Source organism: Hydra viridissima, unplaced genomic scaffold, assembly GCF_058129835.1.
Source record: "Hydra viridissima isolate aposymbiotic clone 2 unplaced genomic scaffold, HvirCarnegie_v1 scaffold_8, whole genome shotgun sequence".
Lineage (NCBI taxonomy): Eukaryota > Metazoa > Cnidaria > Hydrozoa > Anthoathecata > Hydridae > Hydra > Hydra viridissima.
The window spans coordinates 7,020,753-7,046,023 of NW_028324307.1; the positions used below are offsets into that span (position 1 = coordinate 7,020,753).

The 25,271-nt window shown below is 29.3% G+C and overlaps 2 protein-coding genes and 1 long non-coding RNA gene across 7 annotated transcripts in view; all 3 read left to right on the forward strand.

The window, feature by feature from the left end:
• Positions 1 to 25,271, forward strand: part of LOC149884792 (uncharacterized) — a 97,437-nt gene that overhangs the window by 66,961 nt on the left and 5,205 nt on the right. The window lies entirely within an intron of this gene.
• On the forward strand, positions 548 to 5,263 carry LOC149884796 (FMRFamide receptor-like). 3 transcript variants are annotated; one of them, XM_090096173.1, is made up of 4 exons: positions 548 to 688; positions 1,188 to 1,454; positions 3,018 to 3,724; positions 4,789 to 5,263. In XM_090096173.1, the coding sequence occupies exons 3-4, from the start codon at positions 3,058 to 3,060 to the stop codon at positions 5,157 to 5,159; spliced, it is 1,038 nt and encodes a 345-aa protein (XP_089952299.1). In that variant the 5' UTR covers positions 548 to 688; positions 1,188 to 1,454; positions 3,018 to 3,057; the 3' UTR covers positions 5,160 to 5,263. The 3 variants fall into 3 exon arrangements, with proteins under 3 accessions (XP_089952299.1, XP_089952300.1, XP_089952301.1); XM_090096174.1 differs by having other exon boundaries at positions 3,023 to 3,724; XM_090096175.1 differs by lacking the exons at positions 548 to 688; positions 1,188 to 1,454 and adding an exon at positions 2,891 to 2,929 and having other exon boundaries at positions 3,023 to 3,724.
• On the forward strand, positions 7,887 to 24,080 carry LOC149884797 (FMRFamide receptor-like). Of its 3 annotated transcripts, XM_090096187.1 has the most exons (8): positions 8,674 to 8,945; positions 9,034 to 9,127; positions 9,545 to 9,622; positions 15,208 to 15,427; positions 15,570 to 15,632; positions 21,437 to 21,602; positions 21,729 to 22,435; positions 23,416 to 23,961. In XM_090096187.1, the coding sequence occupies exons 7-8, from the start codon at positions 21,769 to 21,771 to the stop codon at positions 23,697 to 23,699; spliced, it is 951 nt and encodes a 316-aa protein (XP_089952313.1). In that variant the 5' UTR covers positions 8,674 to 8,945; positions 9,034 to 9,127; positions 9,545 to 9,622; positions 15,208 to 15,427; positions 15,570 to 15,632; positions 21,437 to 21,602; positions 21,729 to 21,768; the 3' UTR covers positions 23,700 to 23,961. The 3 variants fall into 3 exon arrangements, 2 of the variants coding, with proteins under 2 accessions (XP_089952313.1, XP_089952314.1); XR_016455054.1 differs by lacking the exons at positions 15,208 to 15,427; positions 15,570 to 15,632; positions 21,437 to 21,602; positions 21,729 to 22,435; positions 23,416 to 23,961 and adding an exon at positions 7,887 to 7,965 and having other exon boundaries at positions 8,130 to 8,945; positions 9,545 to 10,270; XM_090096188.1 differs by lacking the exons at positions 8,674 to 8,945; positions 9,034 to 9,127; positions 9,545 to 9,622; positions 15,208 to 15,427; positions 15,570 to 15,632 and adding an exon at positions 21,162 to 21,296 and having other exon boundaries at positions 23,416 to 24,080.

Genomic DNA, 25,271 nt, shown 5'->3' on the forward strand with positions numbered 1-25,271 from the left:
TCATGAGTGAATATTAATCATTTTAAATTTGAATTTAAGTTTAAAAGTTGGGCACATTAACATGGCATACACAGAAAAGAAAATATATGATGTAGATCACTGGGTACAAAAGAAATGCAAAGGAAAAAGAAAAAAAAGAGGGGCTACTTTCTTAAAAACATTTTAAAACACTTTAGTTATCAGGATTTATCCTTCTTCTAAAAGTAAATTTGGCAGTAATAAATTTTTTTGATAAGATTATTTTTCTTAACTTTTTTGTAAAAAATGTGAATTTAAACACTCATTTAAAAAAGTTAAAAAAATATTTGATTTTAAACACTCATTTAAAAAAGTTAAAAAAATATTTGAATTTAAACACTCATTTAAAAAAGTTAAAAAAATATTTGAATTTAAACACTCATTAAAAAAAGTTTTAAAAATATTTGAATTTAAGCACTCATTAAAAAAAGTTAAAAAAAATATTTGAATTTAAACACTCATTAAAAAAAGTTAAAATAGGAAATAGAAAAAATAATGCTAAAAACGTAAACAACATGTCAGGTAACAACATGCCAGGTAACTAGATAATAGAGTTAGAGGGATGCAAACTCAGTTCATTTTCTTCGTCTGATTCAATTATTCTAGAGAGATAACTGGAAAAATCTAGAAAATTTTTGATATGAAGAGCATTTCGGGGAAACGCTGAAAGGTAAGGAAATTTTTTCTAAAGTTTTTCTTGGTCAGGAAAAAATCGTAGAAATATTCTCTGCGATATTTTCTTTTTTTACTTGTCTTCGTGTAATTTATAAAATTTGTCTAAAACATCTTCAAAAATGGACATCGCCAAGTAAAATCGGCGATATCCTTTTTTTGACCAAAAAAATTTTAATTTCATGTCAGCTCTGAGAGACCTTGTTAAGATGTCTTTACTAAACTAGTAATTCAAATATAAACTTTCAATTAGGTTCTCTAGGGAATCAAAAATGACTTTCTAAAAATGTGCATTTTAACTTAGTCTCCCTTAGTTTTTAAAAAAACAGTTTCTCTGATTGAATAGTTGAAAAGCAGAGGCAAGCTGTGGCAAAATATGGTGTTTGAAGAAGAAATGTTTGTTTTCTTCAAACACCATATTTTGCAACAGCTTTCATATTTGACATCGCAAAAAGAATTGGAGTGATCTTTATCTGATTAATTTTTATATTTTTTAGATCCAAGCATCCTTTTGTGATGGTTTTGAATATAGAAGAAAATTTCTGTCACTTTTTGTGAAAAGTTTTTTGAAAGGAACTTGAATTGGTTGAGAAACTAATTAACAAGGAAAGAGAGTAAAAGAAAAGATGCTTTCACTAAAAACCGATTTAAAATTCTGCAACAACAACAACTAAAAGTTTTTTAAAATGTTTTGATTTAGGCCTTGAGTTTAACATTTACTACACCTCAAACCTTACAATATTATAGTTTGATCTGCTGCGCAGGTAAAAACACTAATAGGGCTTGTTTATTTTAATCATTATTATTTTTGAAAAGTAAAAGAATTTTGAAAAGTAACATGAATAAATATTTAATAACTCTGTTTCATTCCATCTTTAACTCAACAACAATACAATCGATCATTTTTGTTGTGACTTGTACTTCGAGTTTCATTTCCGAAGGGCAGAAAACACATTTACAAACACATCACAAGTTTCTGATTTATTATTTTAAAAATGTCTTTTTTATTAGGTTTTTCGGCTGTTTTATTGACTAGTTAGTGATCTTATTTATCTTTTTCTCAAGAAGCATAGCTTCTACATTTGTTGCTCTGATAGTAATTTTTAGCTAAATTTTAGCTAAGCAACACTATTTTATATTTAATAGAGACGTTTAATAAAGAAACATTAAGAAGTGCATTTGTATCATTGTAATTTCAGCATAAAAGATAAATATTGTCATTTAAATATTGAAATAATTACGTTGATTATTTAAACAATTTAATCTTATTTTTGTAACAGTTTGTTTTTGTGTTGTTTTTGAATATAAAACCTGTTTCACCAAAAACATTGTTTTAAACGCTTAAAATTTTGATTAATTACAGAAAGTTCGATTTATCTTAAAAAGCTGATTAAGAAGTTGGTTATCATTCGTGAAAGACCTAATGCCGATATCTAGTTATGTTTTTGAATAATAAAGTTGTTTATTTTACTCAACATATTAAAATACTTGTATTCGAAATTTATTTCTAACGTCAGTGAAGCAAACTGTTGTTAGCAGCTGGCGAAAACTTGTTCAAACTTTTTTTTAGTACTTTAAAAAACGAGCGGCATCAGCACCATTATTTTATCGTTTTCATTATTCCATCGATAGTGATAAGGCTTTTATCGGATAATACTTCGGAATGAAATGTTAGGCAAGATTTTTATGTAATTAAAGATGTTATGATAATTCTTAAATCTACCTACAAAAATAAAATCTAGGAAGAAAACTTACACAACTTAACAGCTCTGTAGTTTTTCTTTTTTGTATTAATTATTCTTCCTTTAAGAAACGTAAAAAGTTAGCAAAGAAGTTTAAAAAATTATGATTTCGGCGTAATGGAATCAGGACTAAACATGCTGATTACTAAATCCATTATAGATAATTAGGTTCTTGAAACAGCTTGTAAACTTATCCCGATATAATAAAAACACAACCTAAATAGCGTATACACTTTGAAAATTTAATGCGTAGCGTAAAATTCTATGTGGAGGCGTTTACCGCTTCCATATTGAACTTTCTTCCTGTTGTTTTCAAATGAAATTACATCACTCTCAGTTTTTCTCATCCGACACGACGCAAATGTATTTAATTACCTTATCTTTTCTTTATTTACAAATATGAATAATTAATTAATGCAGGTTTGGAGTTCGTAATCATTATAAATACTTATTTAATTAAACTTTGAAGCAGTTGGAAGCGCTGGACACGTTTGAAGGTTGCCAGTAAATCTTAATAAGTAGAATTGGTGAATTTTACCAAAATAGTAAACCCCAGACTAATTTAGTAAATTACTGTAGTTTTAGTTTAGATATGTATCTGAAATCTCTACTATCATAGCTTCAGATGGATAAATCAATTGGCTGGTACTGTGACGCACCTATTGGCATTTCCATTTCTTTTATCGGACTAATTGGCAATATTATTGCAATTACGGTTTGGAAAAGAGTAATCAATTCCAAGCTTAAGCGAAGTAGATCAACAGCCATTTACCTCATTGTGTTAGGAATATGCGATAACTGTCTTTTAGTTTGTTTTGTAATAAATGAAAGTCTCCCTGCTTTGCTTGCTTCTGTAAAAAAAACTCATATTTATGCTGTCGTGTATTGCTGGATAAGCTTTCCTACTTTTTGCTTCTTTTTTCTTTGGGGAAATTGGCTTGTGGTTGGCATCACTTTAAATAGATATTTGGTTGTTGCATTTCCAATAAAGTTTAAAGCATATTACACGACATATCGCACATGCTGTGGCATAATAGGGCTAACTTTATTTTCTGCGCTTGTTAATATACCACATTTTTTTAACTACATCCCAAAGAAAAATGCTACCATATGGCATATCGCAATCGCAAATTATGGCATGTCAGGAAAATTAACTTTTAAGTTTCTTATACATTGTCTCGGACATTTTGCCATCCCTTGGACGTTAGTTGCTGTTTTGAATTTTGCCATCTTTTTAAAGATGGCTGCACAAAAAAAAGAAATGGGAAGATTTATGAGAAAGAAATGTTTAGGTAGCTTTTTTTCTTCATTCTGCGCTAAAAATTTTTTTTTTGTTTTTTTTTAATATATATATTTTTACTCTTTGTTCAACCGAAACTTTCGTTATAATATGAATATATATATATATATATATATATATATATATATATATATATATATATATATATATATATATCATTATAATAATGAAATAAAAGTAATATTTTGTGCAAAAAAAATTACTCATTTTAAGTTCACCAAAAAATCGTTTATAAGGATGTTTATATTGACTATTTACAAATAATGAAAATAGTGATAGCGCGTAAGCAGCGATTGGTTTTTGGTTTCCGATTCATGGTACTAACAGTTATAAATAATCAGTTAGAAATTCATTCTTAGTTTAGTTTGCCATTGGAATCATTTACTACTTGACATTAGCGTATTAATAATATATGTATTTTTTACCGACCGTTTTTAATCATTATTTTAGAGAAATCCTATTTAACTGTTGGTTTTGAATTAACCAATGATATATATTAACTAGATGTCTATCTTCACAAAAATTCCGTAAGAAAAAGTGAAGCAAGTTTTTAATGCTGGCAGCCGTTTTATTTAAACTGGCATTAATACATTTTTGCTTTGCTTTGATTTATCATTACGTCATTTCAGGCTGGCAAAACAAACCTAGGCTGGCAAATTTGCTTTACTGCGGAAGTGTGAGTTAGATATCTAGTAAATATATATCATTGGAATTAACTGATTTATGTGAGAACATTTAAATTGCCAGAAAGGACTTTTTTTGAAAATTGGCCTGATTAAGAATTTACTTGCTGTTTTGATTCTTTGCAATTAATCTCTGGCGTGCAGGACCACATACCTATTTTCATTTGACCGAATGACTTGTAGTTTGATCCTATATGCTTTTTTAAAGCTTAAGTGTAAAGTTTTTTTTGCACAATTTTTTGCTAACAAGTTATTTTGTGTGAAAGTTTCAATTTTATCGAACACTTTAAAAAAGAAAAAAAAATTGTTCCCAAACATTCTCACGCCACTGTCGTTACTAATTAGTATGCTTATACAAAATTATTGCATATAGGTATAACGTTGATGGAAAAACGGGAACAGCAAATGACTCGCACGCTCATCGTCATCACTATTTCGTACCTTATATTGATTGGATGGCAATGCACCACACACTGCTTTGGGACCGTGGATTACAGTTTGCAGACACCTCATATGAACGCTTGGGAGGGGATACCAAAAAGTATTAAGTTTGTCAAACTAGGAGTTGTTTTAAACTCATCGTTGAATTGCTTTTTGTATTGCTTCACTGGTACTATGTTTCAGAGGGAGTTAAAAAAGATTTTTTTACAGAAAGATTTTAAAACAACGCTTATCCCGAAAGTAGCGCATTCCATGAAAATAACGCGTACCATGAAAATTAGTTTTGCCCAAAAAACCATATAAAAAAGAGACAAATCAACAAATTCCATAGTCTTGCATATGGAGTAAAAATTAATAAAAATCATATTATTTTTGTTTTTAAATATCCCAACAAAGTGTAAGTAAAACAAGTATTTGTTTTTTCGTACAAAACGCCGTCCCTACAACTAAATGCATACCATGCTCATACTGACTTTGCATCTTGTGAATGTGTTGGTGATATAATTAATAATTACATTCGAGAAGTTTTAATTTTTTTTTTTTTTGCAGCATTAATGTGTTGCTCACCTAAAATAATTGCAAGTTTCTTTTTTTGTACCTTTTTTTGAACTGAAGACTTATAAAGTAAAGTGATTACTAAACCACACAAATATCTTGGTTTTCCATCCTTATTAGACACTTGTCAAATCTAAACCTATTAAATTGTTCCTTTGGGAATAGGTAAAATGCCTAATAACTTTAAGGTTCAGTTTTAATCCCCTGAGGAAATAAATTGTTTCTAGAACTCTAATAGACTTAACAGCTTTGATATTGACTATCTTTAACTTGTTAATTTCAATCTATAAGTAATTTATCCTGCAACTTTTTAAACATCTGTTGATTAAGGTTACAGATTAGTCTATACTGCCTTGAAACATTTTTGATTAAATATTTACACACAAAATGTCTGCAAACTAGAGAGAGTGAGAGAAAGAAGAGAGAGAGAGAGAGAGAGAGAGAGAGAGAAAGAGAGAGAGAGAGAGAGAGAGAGAGAGAGAGAGAGAACAGGTGTATTTAAAAAGTTGTTCATTCTTGAGCGCACGCTTTAACTATTTTGCTATCAAAATGCGTAATTACAATTTCATCCATTATTCATTAGCGTACCATTAGACTTTTGAAACTCTCTTTGCAGACATTCTTAAAGTTTCTTTCACTTGCATGATTAATATGTTTTGGTTTCTTACACTTATTTTTCTGGCCGTCGTTAAACTTGTCACTAATATTTGATAACCCATATTTAATTTCCTTCACAAAAGTTTTTTTCTCTGAAACTTGCTTCTCAGAAGTTCTTCAAAAAAAGAAGTCAATGATTGTGATTTAAGTTTTTCTTGATTGGAATTTAAGTTTAACGTATTTTAAATAAAAACTTATGTCATAATATTGCAATAAAAAGTTTAATATTTATATATATTACAAATTTTTTTTTTTCAATTTTCTAATTAGTCTTTAGAGAGTTAACAACTTAAATCGTGACTAATATTGACCATACACATTTTAATGTAAACACATTGAACTTAAACCATTCAAGGTGCAATGTAATTGATTTTTAACGTGTTTATAAAATCATGTATTTCAAATCAAACACATTGTACCATGTGACTCAAATCAAACACATTGTACCATGTGACTCAAATCAAACACATTGTACCATTAAATTCAAAGCAAACACATTGTACCATATGACTCAAATCAAACACATTGTACCATGTGACTCAAATCAAACACATTGTACCATTAAATTCAATGCAAACGCATTGTAAATCGTCAAAGTAATTAAATTAAACTATTCAATAATGTTCAGTTTACCTAGGAATGACTCTTTAAAAAAAAAATCTTGAATGATAGAAAATCTTATTGTCCAAATTAATTGATCACAGGAAACATGCTTCACGCATTACCGCTTTTTAACCAAAATGATTTTTTGAAAACTTTGAATTTTTCAAAATAGCTTGAAAACTTTGAATTTTTCAAAATAGCTTGAAAAATTCAAAGTTTTCAAAAAAACATTTTGGTTAAAAAGCGGTGAATGAACCGCTTTGTAACCAAAATGATTTTTCGAAAACTTTGAATTTTTCAAGCTATTTTTGAAGCTATTTTTGAAGCATCTTTTTAACTTTAAGGTATTGAAAACAGATTATAAAGTTATTTTTCTTATAGCTTTTTATAAATTTTAAAAGGTTTTTTTATAATCTTTGAATGCGTTGAATGACCCCCTTAACCAATATTTAAAACAAATTATAAATGCGAAATGCGAAAAAAATACTGACAGCATTTTGAATGAAGTTTATTTTACAAAAACTCAAAACTTTCAGATTGCAATGACGCTTTTACTGGGTAATTCAAAATGTCTACGAAAATAATTGTCAAGATTCATCCATCACACACAGTAAACAAGAATACCTACGCCATGTTGAAACGGCACATTGCTCAATACTAACCGATTGCTGGCCAACAATTTTAATGTAACAGTTGATCGGGTAGGGTCAAAACTACTTCGAGGTTTCCCAAAGATTTTAGTTGTTGGAATTGAAAGTATATACATCACTGATTCTAAAAACTTAAAAAATGAAATCTCTTGACCCAATTTAGTTTCAAATTATTGCTTGTGCTTTCTTTTTAAAGTCCGAAGCGGCAATTCACACTTGAACTCAATCAAACGAATTTTTATAAAACAGTTTTTCATTAATAATCGGCGTCAAAGACGAATTCATCAATGGCTAAAGATAGCAATTAAATTTTTATACCAACTTTTAATTGAACTAAAGAATCTTTTCTTCGACAAAAGAAAATTTTAATTGAATAACCATTACACTCCTTTTCATTAATTTGCGGAATATACAAAATTAAGAAATGATTGTGTCATTATAAATACTTAATATTCAGTTTTAATAATGTTAAAGCCATTTCTCAACAATTTAATTATATACAATTATTAAATTTTAATGCAGCTATTTGTTTAAATAGTTGGATTAATAGTTAACTTTGTTTTTTGAGCTTCACACATTTCAAGCCTGAAAGAAAAACGCGACCAGCAAATTTCTGACCACGTTTCTTTGAGAAACTTCATAAGGTGATTTACAAACCCTTAAAATGAAATTCCATCGGAGTTCCGTATATCAAATGAAGAACTAATTTTTTTTCACAACTTGAAGTGATAATTGGAAAATAAACAACTTTTTGAAGGATTTTGTCTTTTTTAAATTAGCTCTAGATTCATTGTATATTTTTTTGTAGAAAATGAATCATTGGATGAAACACCAAGACTTACTATGAGAAAACCTCCTCCATCATCAATCCCGAACTTGACAAAAAACTTAGAAACCAGTTCTCTTTTTTTCACCATTTTTTCAAGAATTTCTTTCAAGCACTGACAGTACATCACAACAATGACAGTACACCACAACAATGACAGTACACCACAACACTGACAGTACATCACAACAATTACAGTACACCACAACACTGACAGTACACCACAACAATGACAGTACGCCACAACACTGACAGTACATCACAACAATGACAGTACACCACAACAATGACAGTACATCACAACAATGACAGTACATCACAACACTGACAGTACATCACAACAATGACAGTACATCACAACAATGACAGTACACCACAACAATGACAGTACACCACAACACTGACAGTACATCACAACAATTACAGTACACCACAACACTGACAGTACATCACAACAATGACAGTACACCACAACAATGACAGTACACCACAACACTGACAGTACATCACAACAATGACAGTACATCACAACAATGACAGTACACCACAACAATGACAGTACACCACAACACTGACAGTACACCACAACACTGACAGTACACCACAACAATGACAGTACACCACAACATTACTGCTTTAGCTATGGCCCCATATGTACATTGATCTCTGCTCGCTATTTCTTTTCAATGTTGACAAAAAGAAGATTTTGTGCAAGTGAAATTTAACGAATGGAAAAAAAAGTTAAACAACGTCTTAATTACTGAAAAAGAAGTCAAGGACTACTGAAACTGGGATCAGGTATTGTTGTTTTTTTTTTAACCAACCTTGTTTCCTTGCTTTCTGGAAAATTAAGCTTTTACAAGTATTTTACTTCTTTTAATTTTAGTTCGATTTCCATAAAGTCATAAAAGGGTGGAAAAGACACCTGTTGACCTTCTGAAGTTCTTCTTGGAGAAGACCCGCAACCTTCACAAATACCAGTAAGAAATCTTGATTCACTGAAGCTTATAGATGTTTGCATAACTGAATATTTTAAATTTTTTTTTAAAGCACAAAACACGTACAATCTTCCTATTTTTTTTCATGATTCTTTGCTGGAGTGATTTTTTTCATGATTCTTTGCTGGATTTTAAGTAGTTTTCAAAACACTTTCATTTTAAAAATTAACAAATGGAAAACTTGATTATTTTTCAAAAATATTTCGCGCGAAATTTAAAATTTTTGAAGTTTTATTATACTATAAGCAATTTTCCTTAACGTTATTATTTCTAGTAGTTTAAAATTTTCTAGTTTGTTTTATTTGATACAAATTTTGAGTTTTGAATGATGAAAAAATGTAAAATTATGTTGTCAAATATAGTAAAATTTTTAAACTTTAATTTCTTGCTTCTTCTTAGAAAAGAGATTCCAGTGAATACGTACTACTATTTCATTAGGTTTATCAACACACCAAAGGGTTTCCTCGAGACAGCCAGGTTCGCAAGATTTTATTATTACGTAGGGGTGAGGTATGAGAAAATATCAATTATTAAAATGTTAACATTTTCTCGTTTTTCGAAAAATATTAAAGTTGGATGTTTACTTTCATGCAACAAAAGTGACCTATCACAGGGTTGTGGTAGCAAAATTACCAGCAAAAACAACTCTTATCCTGATGATCTGTGTTTAAGGCCGTCAAAACTTGAAAAGAGGGGAATTCGCAGATTCTTCCCAATGTCTTCGCAAATGGCGGACGTATTTTTTTTAACGGCGAAGAAAAATAAAAAAACTAAATAGAAACCTGTTAAGTTTTAATTGAAAAGTAGAAGATTGTTCGAGACGAAAATGATTGTAAAAGAAAAAAGGTCGTGCAAGGAAAAAAAAAGCGAAAAAGTAAGGAAAGAAAATAAGGTATTTCAAAAAGTATTTTTGGTTAAAAAGTTCGCGTGAAAATCTCCAAAAAAATCTCAAAAAAGACCGGAAAAAAAATTTCTATTGAAAATCAAAAAATAAAATTTACTGTAAAATTAAAAAAGTAGAAGTTGAAGAAAAAGTAAATACCATTTTCACATTAAAAATTTGAGAAGACAATAAGCCAAAACAAGAAAACACACAAAAAAAACTGTTAAAAATAAAGAAAAAAATCAACTGCTGTCAATCAAAAAGAAGTACGAAAAGTTTTTATATAAAGATTTTATATTAGTTAAGATTATATTATCTTATACAAACTTAAATTACAATAAACCAATAGTTAGTAAAGTTAATATATTACTTTCATTCTTAGATAATATACTTAAATATACATATTACTTGCTTGATTTTCTTTTTTTATGCAACTCACTTAGATTTTTTCAGATTTTAGATTTAGATTTTCTTTTATTTATTTTTATTTTTTACCATCTTTTTTCTGTAAATTTTTAATGATGGTAGTGAAAAAAGTTTGTGGTCTTAAAGCGGTAGCTAAAAATCACTCAGCTATCCAATTTCATCTATGTGACAAGTGGATACACATAAAATGTAATCGAGTTGACAAACTTACATATGAAAAAATCAAAACTTTAAATGCCTAGCACTGCTTAATCTGTACAAAAACATTTCTTCCTATCTCTAAAAAAATTTCTTCCTTTCTTTCTGAACTTGAGTTATCTAACACACTTACAGGAAAGTCACTGAAATTTAACCTCGTAAAATCTATCTGATAATCCAAATTTGAAAAACCTTTTTTGGGATCTCAATGACTTATCTTACACTTCAATCAACTGCAAATATGTAAATGTTTTTTAGGTACAATGAGTTATCCCGAAGTTCTGTTAGTTATCTTCATATAAACATTTCATATTGACAATCTTGAAAAACTATAAGCATCTTTTAATAATATGTGTGATATTATTGGATAATTGAATCTAATCTGCACGATAAAGATGTGTCTATAACTAATAATGATTTAGACGGATATGTATCTGTTCACATGCCAACTAAAGCTAAAAAGGGTGGTGCTTTGATGTATATTAAGTCTAGTTTAAACCTTAAAATTAGAACTGACTTGATCCTGGTTAAAAGTAAAGAACTCGAATTTATATTTATTGAAGTAATAAATGCCGAAAGAATTTTCTTTTTCAAATTCTCTTTTTCCTTTTATTTTACAGCCTACACCCATAACCACTCATTCTGAAACAGTAATTAAAAGTATTTTTTAAAAATTTTATTCTTCTGATATAATCTCAGGCAATCTTACCGCTCCAATATCTGATCATTTTGCTCAGTTTATGATAATGTCGCATTCCAAAACGCAAACTTCACCTGAACCTATTGTTAGGAGGTGCTTTAAAAACTTTAAAAAAGCTGAATTTATCCAAGATATTTCAAATGTTGAATGAGATGACTTTATAAAAGAAGAAAATGATGTCAATTATTCCATTAAAAAGTTAATCGAAATTTTTTATTGTATTTTGAACAAACATGCCTCTTACAGAAATATGACAAAAAATCAAATAACTTATCATAATCAATCTTGGTTAACGAAAGGCAATAACAATTAAAGATAAGCTTTATAAAAAATTTTCAAATCAAAAAAAAGTAAAAAGAATATTTTACTTTTTATAAAGTTTAAACAATATGGTAATAGTATGAGCAATCTTATAAAGTTTAACAAAATGGAATATTACACAAACTTTTTCAGCCACAATACCAATAATATAAAAAACACCTGGAAAGGTATAAAAGAGTTGATAAATATAAAGCCAAATAAAAATTACTCCCCAACAAGCATACTGATCAACAGCAAGTACGAAACTAATCCTAAAGCAATCTCTGATCATTTTAACAATTTCTTTACTACGATTGCTTCATAATTATCCATAGGAATTCCAAATTCTAGATTCAACTTTCAAAAGTATCTGACCAATCCTAATAGCAACCCTTTATATGTGCAACCAATAACGAAAGAGGAAACCCTTGGCTATAAAAATTCCACTCTCATAGAAAGTAAGAGTGTCGGACCAAACAGACTTCTAACAAAACTTATTAAGCTGGTGTCAAAATTTCTATGCAAACCACTAAGCATCATCTTAAATAATTCATTTTGCAAAGGAATAGTTCCTGATGTCTTCAGGTTGGCCCAAGTCATTCCAGTCCACAAAAAAGGATCTACGGTTGACTGCACCAACTATTGTCCGATCTCTCTTCTTTCTAATTTTTGAAAAAGTTATGCATAATAACTTATACGACTTCCTAAACCAAAATCAATGCTTATATAAACACCAGTTTGGTTTTCGTAAAAAGTATTCTACAGCTCACGCTCTTATTGAAATTACAGAAAGTATAAGAGTTTCTCTTGATAATGGAAACTTTGCTTTTGGGGTTTTCATTGATTTACAAAAACCTTTTGACACCGTAGACCATGACATTCTCCTATCAAAGCTTAACTATTATGGTGAACACGGCATACCCTTGCAATGGTTTAGATCATACCCTTCCAATCGTCAATAGTCTGTTACTTTAAATGGCACCTTCTCAGACATTAAAAGCGTTTGCATTGGTATTCCTCAGGGATCCATATTAGGTCCTCTTCTCTTTATTATTTACATCAATGATCTTAATCTTCCTATCAAGCATTCATATACGCATCATTTTGCTGATGATACAATTCTTCAATTAATGACAAACTCCCTCAAAAAACTAAATAAATATATTAATGAGGATATGGCCAGTCTTGTTCTATGGCTCCGAGAAAATAAAATCTCATTGAATACTAAAAAAACAGAAATAGAAATATTTAAGACGCAATAAACTAACTTTTCTAAAAAACTAACAAAAATCTTCCAAAATACTTGAACTTTAGAAAAAGTGGCCAAAAGTTGCCTTTGTCTAGTAACATAACTTATCTTGGTGTTATAATGGATGACAAAACTTTCATTTAAAACACACATAAATAACCTTGTTCTCAAATTAAACCGTTCCAACGGCATGTTCGCAAAAATTCGACACTACGTTAATTTTGAAACATTACTATCAATATATTACTCAATTTTTGGTTCACATTTACAATATACATGCCAAGTTTGGGGGCAATCAAAAACCGTCTGTCTTTCTAAAATCTTTTCACTTCAAATTAGAACAATACGAATAATTAATTTCTATCCAAGAAACTTCCCTACTGACATCATGTATCTTACATCTAAAGTTCTTCGTTTCTTTGATTTAATCCAGTTTCTAAATTGTTCATTTGTCTGGGATCAACAACAAGGTGTTCTTCCTTCCATATTTCGTAACTACTTTAATAGTAGGACAGCGTGTGGACATAACTTAAGATCAGTCACTTTGAACAACTTATCCATCCCACAAAAACAGACAACTAAACATGGAATAAATTCCATTACATATCAGTGTATTGAAATTCTAAGGATAGAATTCATGGAATAAACTCCATTACATATCAGTGTATTGAAGATCTAAGGATAAAATCTGTTACCCTGAAGACCCTTCCGTACACCCTAAAAACAGATTTTATCCTTAGATCCAAGAATCTGTTCTTAAAGTCACTCCATCATTTCTACCTAAAAAGTTACGTTTAACTTTATTCTTTACCTCTATAACTTTTTCCTTTATGTTTGTGTACATTTTATAATTTGTTATTTGTGTATATGCGTATGCATATGTGAATGTATGTATATGTGAATACATTATAATAACTATTTGACCAATATTTTAACACTTTTAAAGTCTGTTTTATAAGTGTTTCTTATAAATTTTTGTAAAGTTCAACTTTTATTATGTGACAAATTTACTTCTTATGTTTTTCTCTTGTCTTTTCTTTATCTTATTCAGGTCATTGCGTTTTATTAGTTTGTTACCTGTGTTTTTTACAACATTCTTAACACGAAATATATTGATATTGATTGGTATTGATTGATTGATATTGGAAAGAGGTGGCCTTTTTACGATTTTAATCTAACGGAAATTGTTATCACGAAAACTAATACTAAAAAAGTCAAAAGATAAGTGAATATGTGATTTTGCATTTGTTGTCTAATATTCATTTATTTGATTTAGGCTTTTAAAGAAAAACTTATATATATATTTTATAAGACGTTTTTATATCTACTCCGACCAATAAGATCTTCCGACAGTCGTGTTTTGGTAATTTGAAATATTTCTTGTTGAGGCAATCAAATTAGAAACAGTTAAAAATGTTTCTTCTACCGTTGTGATTTGCTTCTACCGTACTGATTTGCTTCTACCGTTGTGATTTGCTTTGATTTATGAATGTTTTTAAATAACCATCCTATAATTCAACCTAAGAAGCGTTTGTAAAGAGGTCAAAATCTTTTACTACGGTATTACATAATTTCGACGAAGCTTAGCAACATCTTTTCATTTTACACCATCACAATACCCGCCAACATTCATCCTTTATATATTGCGTTGTCATTTTGGCCTTAACCTCGCTATGGTTGTTCCGTAACAGTTACAGCACCTAAAAGAGAATTTTCTAGAACATTCTTTTAAAGTTCAAAGAAATATTTATTTTATATATATAAATTATACCGTTAACATGATATAAACTTATAAGGCTTGCTATTAGTTTGTGCAACCTACAAACACTAATGAATTACGGAATTAAAAATAGACCAAGTTATGTAAAATTACTAGAGAGAAAGGAAAATCCCAGTATTGGAACTTTATCAAATTTATTTGATCGTAGATGGTTAACTTACAGCAGCATTGGAACCTACATAATAAGTTGTACAAATGAAAACAAAACAAGAAGTGTAAAGGTTTGATTGAAGATGAAGAAGAAAGACGCAGCGGAAAGAAATTGAGAAGGATGAGATGAAATAAAGGCTAAGTTGAGCGATAATAGAAAGAGATGGCAGAAATTTCTTTACCTGGAAGAAATGAAGCACGTGTTTTGAAATAGTTTATTAGTGGATAATAATTAAAATATAATGAACTCAAATGAATATTTTATTTAGTTTTTCTTTTGCAAATTCAAAATTAAATATACTGGAATTAGAGATTGATATACTGGGGCAGAGACTCTAATATCTATTAACTGTTTTTCTCTTTTTTCTTCTTTTAGTTGTTCTGTATCTTAAGGTTGAAAGTGGATATCAGTCTTGAACCAAAACACTTTACACAGCAAGAACCTTCAACATCCGGGATATTACTATTATATGACATAACACAAGGTTAGGAGAAACAGCAGAAAAAAATATTGGAATTTGGATCTGAAACTTATCACAGAGACGGATATTTCGCTGATCGAAGATTGCAACAATATTACGAGGGCGCAATAGAGCGTAAGAGAATTTAGCAAATCGTTTGGTTTGAATGTTAAAGTTTGAATTAAATTTTAAAAAGTTTTACTGTTGACTTTACAAGTTACTGTACAAATATTTTTTTATTGCACAAAATTTAATTATAGTCAAATTGATTTGACAGGTCCATAGATTTCAGACCAGAGATTTTACAGGTCCACAGATTCAAAATCTGAAATTCCCAAAGGTATATTATTTGGATACTATAAAAGTTACTTTAATCTGTCATAAATTAGTGCAGAATAAAATTATTGCATAAATATTTCTGCATAACTATTACTGCGTAATTATTACAGCTTTCCTTCTCTAAAACGTTTAAAATGTTATGATAATATTAGTAAATATAATATAATACAACTCATTTTCATATGCGCTAAACATATTCATATTTTATTACTCAAATTTATTTTACACCATCCTTTCAACTTCGACACATAATCAGTGACTACAACTGCTACTCAAAAAAACAACGTTTTTGGTGAAAAACGTAAAATGGTATTTTATAATCAATAAAAATTATTTACAAAATTTACTGATGGTTACAATGAATCTTTAAGTCTCTTTACAACACTAGCAAAGTGCATTTTTATGTCCATTAAAACTCCATTAAAACGTGAATTTGATATCTTATTTCACAAATATGACTCAATTATTAGACAAGAAAAAAGTCTTTCTGTGGAAGCAGTGGTTATGGGATAAACGTTTCTAATACATTTAAAAGAATAAAAAGTTTTTCGAAAACTGCTGAACACAAACATTCAACAGAAGGTTGAACTGAAAAAAAGTCATTTGTGTCAAAAAGTTCCAGGAAAAAGTAAACAAATGGCTATGCTTTTGTATGACTGAAATCGCTCTTGTAATGCACGGTAAAAGTTATTAAGGTTAATATCTATATATATATATATATATATATATATATATATATATATATATATATATATATATATATATATATATATATATATATATATATATATATTACAATAATTGAACACTAACCTACGTAAGTACTCTTCCGGAGTAGAATGTGGCATATTAATGTACTGAAGTATTTCTTTAAATATCTACGAGTCATCATAGTGTTGGACCACTTGTTAGCTCGATTTTTTTGGATACGAGTTCTTTTGGCTGACGAGTGAAAAAATGAGCATACTTCTACGATTACACAAAAAGGCCCAACAGATGAAAATTTGCCTTAAAATGAAATCTAGGTAAGATTCTTATCCTCCTAAACCTTGGTGTCCCATTGGCCTTAGTTACCTGAGTTACTAGTGCGCCACGGAGAGGCTATATAATATAGATTTACTACAGTAAATTTGAGAAACAAAAGTTCTTCTTCCCACAAAACCGTATCTACCGAAACAAGTGTCACTGACCTCTTAGTTTTAGATTTTCAACAACAAAAAAAAAAGTATGGTTTAATTGTTGTTACAAAATGCACGGATGTTAATGCCATTGATAAACTAAAGTCGTTGAGCTTGACAATAAATAGGTGTATTTTTTTTAAAACTGAAGAGGTTGGAAACCAATACACAATCTTTTAAAGATATCCTGTACCTAACATACATCGTGATTTTTTTGTTAGATTTGGTTGTGTTCGGAGTTTGAGTTTTTATGCTTGTTTTGTCTTCAGTGTGTGTTCGTTTCAGCGTATTTGTTTTGTCAAAAAGTATGCGTCAAAAAGAGGTGACAGGTATTTGATGACTCTTAGGAATGAACTTATTGAAAAAAATTACATAACGAATTATATTAGACAAATTTTTAGAAAAGTTGCTTGTGTTTGGATTCTTTTGTGTGTTTAAGAATAACAAAAGGTATTTGAAATAATGAAAGTGACGTTTCTTGTAGAAAAAGAAAGGAGAATTTTAAATAAACTTTTTGATCGATATTATTACAAATTGAGTGAGAGATACGAGAAAAATAATAACACGCCTTTCTTTATGCAACATATTGCTAGCTTTGCTTTTGGAAACAAAAAAGTGATAATTGAATTAACAGAAAAAAATATCGCAGATTGTTGTTTTCGTTACTGGTAAGGAGGTAATCGTATATCATCTTCTTCTTTCTGATTCTATTTCAAAAACTATACTCATACACGAATAATTAACAGTTCCAACACCGCAAAGATCTTCAAGCTTTATTGCATAAATGAGAAATCAGATTCTTTTTGCATTCCTCTAAAGCTTTTTTTTCCATGGACAAAAGGAGAACTTAACAGTCTTATTTACAGTCTTCTTTTACCGACAAAATCATGCAAAATAAATTTGTATCACTGATTAATAAATATTAATAATTCAACTTATAGTTCAGTGGTTCAGTTTAGAAGTTCCCTTTTTTAAATAAAGCATTTAGTTTAGTTTATTACGTCCAGTTGGATTTTTGCTGCTGACCGTTCTTCTGATCTGGAAAATCTCTCATAGATTTAACATCAGTTCAAACATAATGATTCATGAAAAGAATTACTCTTAACCTCCTCACATTATCTTTTTCAATCCACTCAAATAACATGCTGTTATTATCAGCAACTTCATAGTAGCGCCAGGAGATAAAACAGAGTTTTCTTTCTCCTCTTTTGTTTTTTTTTCTTCTTGTAATAAAAGATAATGTTTTTTCTAAACGTTCCTGAAATGTGGCCTCGTTTTAGATTTCAAGATCTTTATTTCCTTTATTGATAGCTTATTTTAGAAAACGACTCACTCAAGAAAGGAGTGTACTTTTAATTATGATAGCTGACAACATTTAGGTACTAAGGATTCCTCCCATAGAATCAAATACACGAGACACATAGGGATACAGTAGTGGAAGTTCTTGGCAGTTATGGACTTCTTGATAAATTCCAATACTTTTTTTTGACACTAGTTCTAATTGATGCATTTTTTTCGAAATTCTCCGGTGTTTGGGCAAGCTAATCTGATGGAGTACTCGCTACTTCTTCTACTCTTTAGAACGGCAAATTGTTCTTTTGTGGAATGATGTACCAACATATCTGTCTGACAGACAATTATACAAAAAAAATGATGATTTCTTTGAATAATTTGAATAATTTGAATCGTGTTTTCAGCAACTTTTCAAGTTTCTCTGACTTGAGTAGTTGAAAAGCTTAGGCAAAAAAAAAAGAAAAAAGTTCTGGCAAATTATGGCGTTTGAAGAAAAAATTTTGATTCAATTTTGTATTTTCCAGCTCCACGCATCCTTTTATAAAATTTGAATAAAATTTGTACCTTGAATAAAATTTCTGTGTTTTTTTTTTTGAAAAGTTACTGGACAGCAACTCAAATTGATCAAGAAACAAATTGGTTAAGAAACTAATTAACAAGGAAAGAGTGAAACAAAAGTTGCAATAACAATCGACTTTCATCAACAATCAATCGAAATTCATCAACAACAACAACAACTAAATGTTTTGTAATATCTGATAGTAAAGCAAATGTTATAATATAGATTTTGAAGGTTGCACATTACACAATGTGTAATGTGCAACCTTCAAAATCTATGTTATAACATTTGCTTTACTATCAAATTGTAAATCTTGAAAATACTAGGCCTAGGGCTGTTTATTTTTATTAATATTATTTTTGAAAAGTAAGGCTAAAACTTTGTTTCATTTCATCTTAAACTCCACAACAATGCAATCGAACATTTTTGTAGTAACTTGTCATTCGAGTTCGCCAGTTACTTTTCCAAAGAGCAGAAAACACATTTACAAACACATCGCAAATTTTTGGTTTAACTAGTTTTAACTAGTTTGATTTAACTAGTTAGATGTCTACTTCCTTAGGTTTTTGGGTTGTTTTATTGACCAGTTAGTGATCTTATTTATCTTTTTCTTTAGAAGCTCAGCTTCTACATTTGTTGCTCTGATAGTCATTTTTAGCTAAGTATACACTCTTTTTAATTCAAAAGAGACTTTTAATGAAGAAGCATCAAGAAGTCCATTTGTATCATTGTAATTTCAACATAAACAATCCATCAATCATATCATTTAAATCAATATTTAGTTATATTTTATTTAATATTTATAAATCAATATGTAGTTTAAAAATAATAATTTTTAAGTTGCATATTATTGGGTTAAATATTTAGTTCAAATTTCAAATGGAAAAAACTAAAAAATAATCATTTGAAAAAAAGCAAGTTGTTTCACTTTATTTACGTTGAATGACGAAAGAAATCATAAATGAAAAATTCATAATATGTAATACATCAATTTTCTTTCATTTTAAGCTTATAAACAAGCAATTGATTTAAAATCAGTTCAAAGGTTTTCTATTGTTTCTTCTTCTAACGAAGCTAAATTCAAAGAACTTTTAGTTTCGTCCAAATTAAATGGTGGTCGTCGAATTATTTATCGACCCGACAATCTCTGATGTAATATTTAATATTAAATTACCATAATGGAACTCCGAATAATTTCTGTATCAATTATGTTTAACTATTGGCCTTTGGTAGTTCGATTTTTAAGAAATTGTAACGAAGAAAGTACAAACTTCTATATCAGTTATTTAAAATAAACCGAACTTGTAATAATTATATATTTAAACATAAAAATATAAATTATTATTGCGAAAAGTTTAATTTGTATATAAAACTTGTCTCACCCAAAAGTTTTTTGCTCTTTTAAACGCATAAAGAGTTCAACTTGAACAAATTTCAGAAAATTCGATTTTATCTTAAAAAGCTGATTTAGAAGTTGGTTATTATTCGCTAAAGACCTAATGCCCATGCCCAGTTACATTTAATCCCCATGCGTAGTTATATTTTTACCTTTTAATGTCTTCCTTGTTTTTGAATTATAAAGTTGTTTATTTATCTCACCATATTTAAATACTGATGTCGGAAATAAATTTCCAACGTCAGTGAAGCAAACTGTTAGTAGCAGCTGGCGAAAACTTGTTCAGACTTTCTTTTCGTACTTTACAAACGAGCGACATCAGCACCATTATTTTATCGTTTTCATTATTCCATCGATAGTGATAAGGCTTTTATCGGATAATACTTCGGAATGAAATGTTAGGCAAGATTTTTATGTAATTAAAGATTTTATGATAATTCTTAAATTTACCTTCAATAAGAAAATCTAGGAAGAAAACTTACACAACTTAGCAGCTCTGTAGTTTTTCTTTTTTGTATAAGTTATTCTTCTAGCATTACAAAACTTAACATTACAAAATTATAACTGTGGTAATTTTTAAAGGAAACACCATGATATTCATGATTCAAAGCGTATTTTATGAAAAATGGAACGAACAAAATTTAATTTATTCAAAAAAAAAAAATTAAAAGAAAATTGACGAGAAATTGTTTTTTTTGTCAAAAGTTTTTCCTTAAAGAAACGTAAAAAGTTGGCAAAGAAGTTTTAAAAAGTATGTTTTTCGGCGTTATGGAAACAGGACTAAACATGCCGATTTCTGAATCCATTATACAGAATTTGGTTCTTGAAACAGCATGAAAACTTATCCTGGTATAATAAAAACACAACCTAAATAACGCATACACTTTGAAAATTTAATGTGTAGCGTAAAATTCTATGTGGAGGCGTTCACCGCTTCCATATTGAATTTTCTTCCAGTTGTTTTCGAACGAAATTACATCACTCTCAGTTTTTCTCATCCGACGCGACGCGATATATTTAATTACCTTATCTTTTCTTTTTTTACTTATATGAATAATTAATAACTGCAGGTTTGGAGTTCGTAATCATTATAAATACTTATTTAAATTGGAAGCGCTGGTTTGAAGGTTACCAGTGCTATTTATTATACACCAGTGGTAGTAAAATAAATAGCAATGGTAGCCTTCTGCTTTTTATAATTTAGTAGTACTTACCACTAAATCATAACAAGTAGAAATGGTATACTTTAGCAAAATAATTTATTTGTTTTTATATAACTATTTACATATTATTATATGGTTATTTATATACTTATATGATTGTTAACTTAAGCATAAGTAGTCCTTAATACTACTACAGGATTGTTATATTTTTTTTAGTAAAAAGATTTGGTCGTTTAAAAAAATGGGCGCAAAACGTTGCTACTTAAAAACGTACTTGTTTTTCAGGCTGCGGTTCCATAATTTTTGTTATGATTGATGATTCCATGTTTTCATGAGTTTTGTGCCGGAGTTGTTTCATTTAAACAATCCAAAGTTGTTTCATGTATTTTTCTCTATGTCTTTATGTATATATCTATATAGTTTATGAATTGCAAGACAAAAAAATCTCTTTTTTCAAAACTTTGTTTAGTAAACCCCAAACTAATTTAGTAAATTACTGCGGTTTTAGTTTAGATATGTATCTGAAATCTTTACTATCATAGCTTCAGATGGATAAATCAATTGGCTGGTACTGTGACGCACCTATTGGCATTTCCATTTCTTTTATCGGACTAATTGGCAATATTATTGCAATTACGGTTTGGAAAAGAGTAATCAACTCCAGGCTTAAGCGAAGTAGATCAACAGCCATTTACCTCATTGTGTTAGGAATATGCGATAACTGTCTTTTAGTTTTTTTTGTAATAAATGAGAGTCTCCCTGCTTTGCTTCCTTCAGTAAAAAACTCTTATACCTATGCTGTCGTGTATTGCTGGATAAGTTTTCCTAATTTTTGCTTCTTTTTTCTTTGGGGAAATTGGCTTGTGGTTGGCATCACTTTAAATAGATATTTGGTTGTTGCATTTCCAATAAAGTTTAAAGCAGTCTACACGACAAACCGCACATGTTTTGGCATAATAGGGCTAACTTTGTTTTCTGCTCTTGTTAATCTACCACATTTTTTTAGCTACATCCCAAAGAAAAATGCTACCAAATGGAATATCGAAAACGCAAACTTTGACATCCCAGAAAAATTAACTTTTAAGTTTCTTATTCATTGTCTCGGTCATTTTACAATTCCTTGGACCTTAGTTGCTGTTTTGAATTTGGCGATCTTTTTAAAGATGACAGCACAAAAAAAAGAAATGGGAAAATTTATGAGAAAGAAATGTTTAGGTAGCTTTTTTTTTCTTTTTTCTTTTTTCTTCTTTCTGCGTCAAAAAGTTTATTGTTCTTTTTTTTTTTTTTTTATTATTTTACTAACTCTTTGTTCAACCGAAACTTTCGTTATAATAATGAAATAAAAGAAATTTTTTGTGCAAAGAGAAAGCACTTTAATTTTGTGCAAAAAAAATTACACATTTTGATTTCACGAGAAAATGTATTTGTAAAGGATGAAAATGGCAGTGGAGTGCAAAAGTATCAGTTTGCAAGTTATAATTTCCGATTCATAACGGTTACAAAAAGTTGATTAGAACTTAATTCTGAGTTTCTGTTATTGCACAGCCATAACAATCAATTGCCATAACAAATAACAAAAAGCCATAACATTTTTTTTACTGACCATTCTTAAAATCGTCTTTCACAAATTTGTTTTTTGGCTATGTTTTAACTGGCGACCCAAATGCTCCCTATAAAAGTGTTCGATAAAATTTACATTAGGGCTTTGAAATCACCAGAAATAATTTTCCTTTTTTTTTTATTTTAAATTCTTTATACTGATCCTGCTGTATCCTCTTTAAAATCTTTCTTTCTTGAACGAGGCAGCATTATATTTCTTTATTATGCATTTGTACATATTTTGATTCTTAACAGCTTTAATGATTGAGAATTGTCTAAAAATCCTCATACAATCGCGATTCCTCTACCGCGATTATAGTTAACTGTTTTGGTTCTGTGCAACTATTCTACCACTTCGAGGACGACCAACCTGTTTTTATTTAACCGAATGACCGAGTGACTTGTAGTTTAATTCAATAAGCTTTTTTAAAGCTTAAGTTTTTTTTTGCACAATTTATTACTTCCCGTGTTTACTTATTGCCTGTGAAAGTTTCAGTTTCATTGGACAATGGATTTAAAAAAGAAAGAAAATTTTTTCCAAAAATTCTCACACCATTGTCGTTACTAATAAATATACTTATACAAAAATCTTGCAGGTACAATGATGATGGAAAAACGTGAACAGCAAATGACTCGCACGCTCATCGTTATTACTGTTTCGTTTCTTATATTAATTGGATGGCAATGCTGCACACACTGCTTCGGAACCGTGGAGTATAGTTTGCAGACGCCTCATATGAATGCTTGGGAGGGGATACCAAAAAGTGTTAAATTTGTCAAACTAGGGGTTGTTTTAAACTCGTCGTTGCATTGCTTTTTGTATTGCTTCACTGGCACTATGTTTCGGAGGGAGTTAAGCAAGATTTTTTACAGAAACTAAGATTTTAAGATAACACTTGTCATGAAAGTAGCGCGCATCATGAAAATTAGTTTTGCCTAAAAAACCATATAGAAAAAGAGGCAAAGCAACAAGCTCCACTGTCCTGCACATGGAGTAAAAAAAAAAACTTTGTAAATCTCCAAACTAAGTATAAGTAATGCAATTATTTATTTATTTATTTATTTTTGTGGATGCAGCCATCCTTATAGCCAAATGCACCCAATGCTCGTTCTGGACTTGCATCTGGTATGTGTTAGTGTTTGTGAATAATTATGCGAATAAATAAGATTTTATAATAATTATGTGAACAAATTAGATTACGCACTTTTGTCAAATCTAAACCTTTTATATTATTCATTTGGGAATAGGTAAAATGCGTAATAGTTTTTATGGCTCAGTTTTAATAACCCCTGAGAAAGAAAATTGTTTCTGGAACTCTAATAGAGTTGATATCGACTATTTTTAACTGGTTAATTTCAATCTTTTTAAACATCTGTTGATTGAGGCTTCAGATTAGTCTATACTGCTTTGAAACATTTAAAATTAAACATTTACACACAGAATGTCTGCAACCTTGAGAGAGAAAATAGATTTATTTAAAAAGTTGTTCGTTCTTCAGCGCACGCTTCAACTATTTTGCCATCAAAATGCATAATTACAATTTCATCCATTATTCATTAGCGTACCATTAGACTTTTAAAATTCTCTTTGTAGATATTCTTGAAGTTTCTTTCACTTGCATGATTAATATGTTTTGGTTTCTTACAATTATTTTTCTGGCCGTCTAAAGAAAGCTGTATTCGTTAAACTTGTCACTAATATTTGATAACCCATATTTAATTTCCTTCACAGAAGTTTTTTTCTCATAAATTTGCTTCTCAGAAATTTGCTTCTGAGAAATTTGCTTCTCAAATAATCAGTTGAAACTTTAGTTTCAACTGATTTTGATTCAAGTCTAACTTTGATTCATGTTCGCTCATAATCTTATTCTCTTTCTTCGCTTTCACTCTGCAAACACTGCAATATAAGGTGCTATAAGTGCTACTCGCATTACGTTTTTTAACCATAAAAAAAAAAATTCGAAAACTTTGAATGCATTGAGGACCCTCTTAAAAATAAGATATTGAAAACAAATTATAAATGCGAATAAAATACCAACAGCATTTTGAATGAAATTTATTTTACAAAAACTCAAAACTTTCAGATTACAATGACTGGGTAATTCAAATGCGTATGAAAATAATTGTCAGTACTCATCCATCGCATATAGAAAATGAAAATATCTACTACTCGGGTGATTTAAGGCCAGTCTGAGAAAATTTCGTTTTTTTTTTTTTTCGTGTTATTTTTGTTTAAACGCGTGTGACGTGTTTCACTTCGCGGGATTGATTGCGTTAAGAGTTTGACGTTAAGTATACCGTTATCAAAGGCCGACATTGTTTTTACAGAAACAGCCGATAATAGATAAAAATATACATCTATCTAATCTATTCATTCATATTTAACAAAAAATAGTACTTTATTTTTGTTAAATATAAATAATTATATTTACTTATTTAAAGTGTAAGTTCT

What these genes read in the sequence shown, in the direction of transcription:
- LOC149884797 (XM_090096187.1), top strand. Translation starts at nt 21,769, where the DNA reads ATGGATAAATCAATTGGCTGGTACTGTGACGCACCTATTGGCATTTCC. An exon ending in TATGAGAAAGAAATGTTTAG is followed by an intron (nt 22,436 to 23,415) that starts GTAGCTTTTTTT and finishes AAAATCTTGCAG; the next exon opens with GTACAATGATGATGGAAAAA.
- LOC149884796 (XM_090096173.1), top strand. Translation starts at nt 3,058, where the DNA reads ATGGATAAATCAATTGGCTGGTACTGTGACGCACCTATTGGCATTTCC. An exon ending in TATGAGAAAGAAATGTTTAG is followed by an intron (nt 3,725 to 4,788) that starts GTAGCTTTTTTT and finishes TATTGCATATAG; the next exon opens with GTATAACGTTGATGGAAAAA.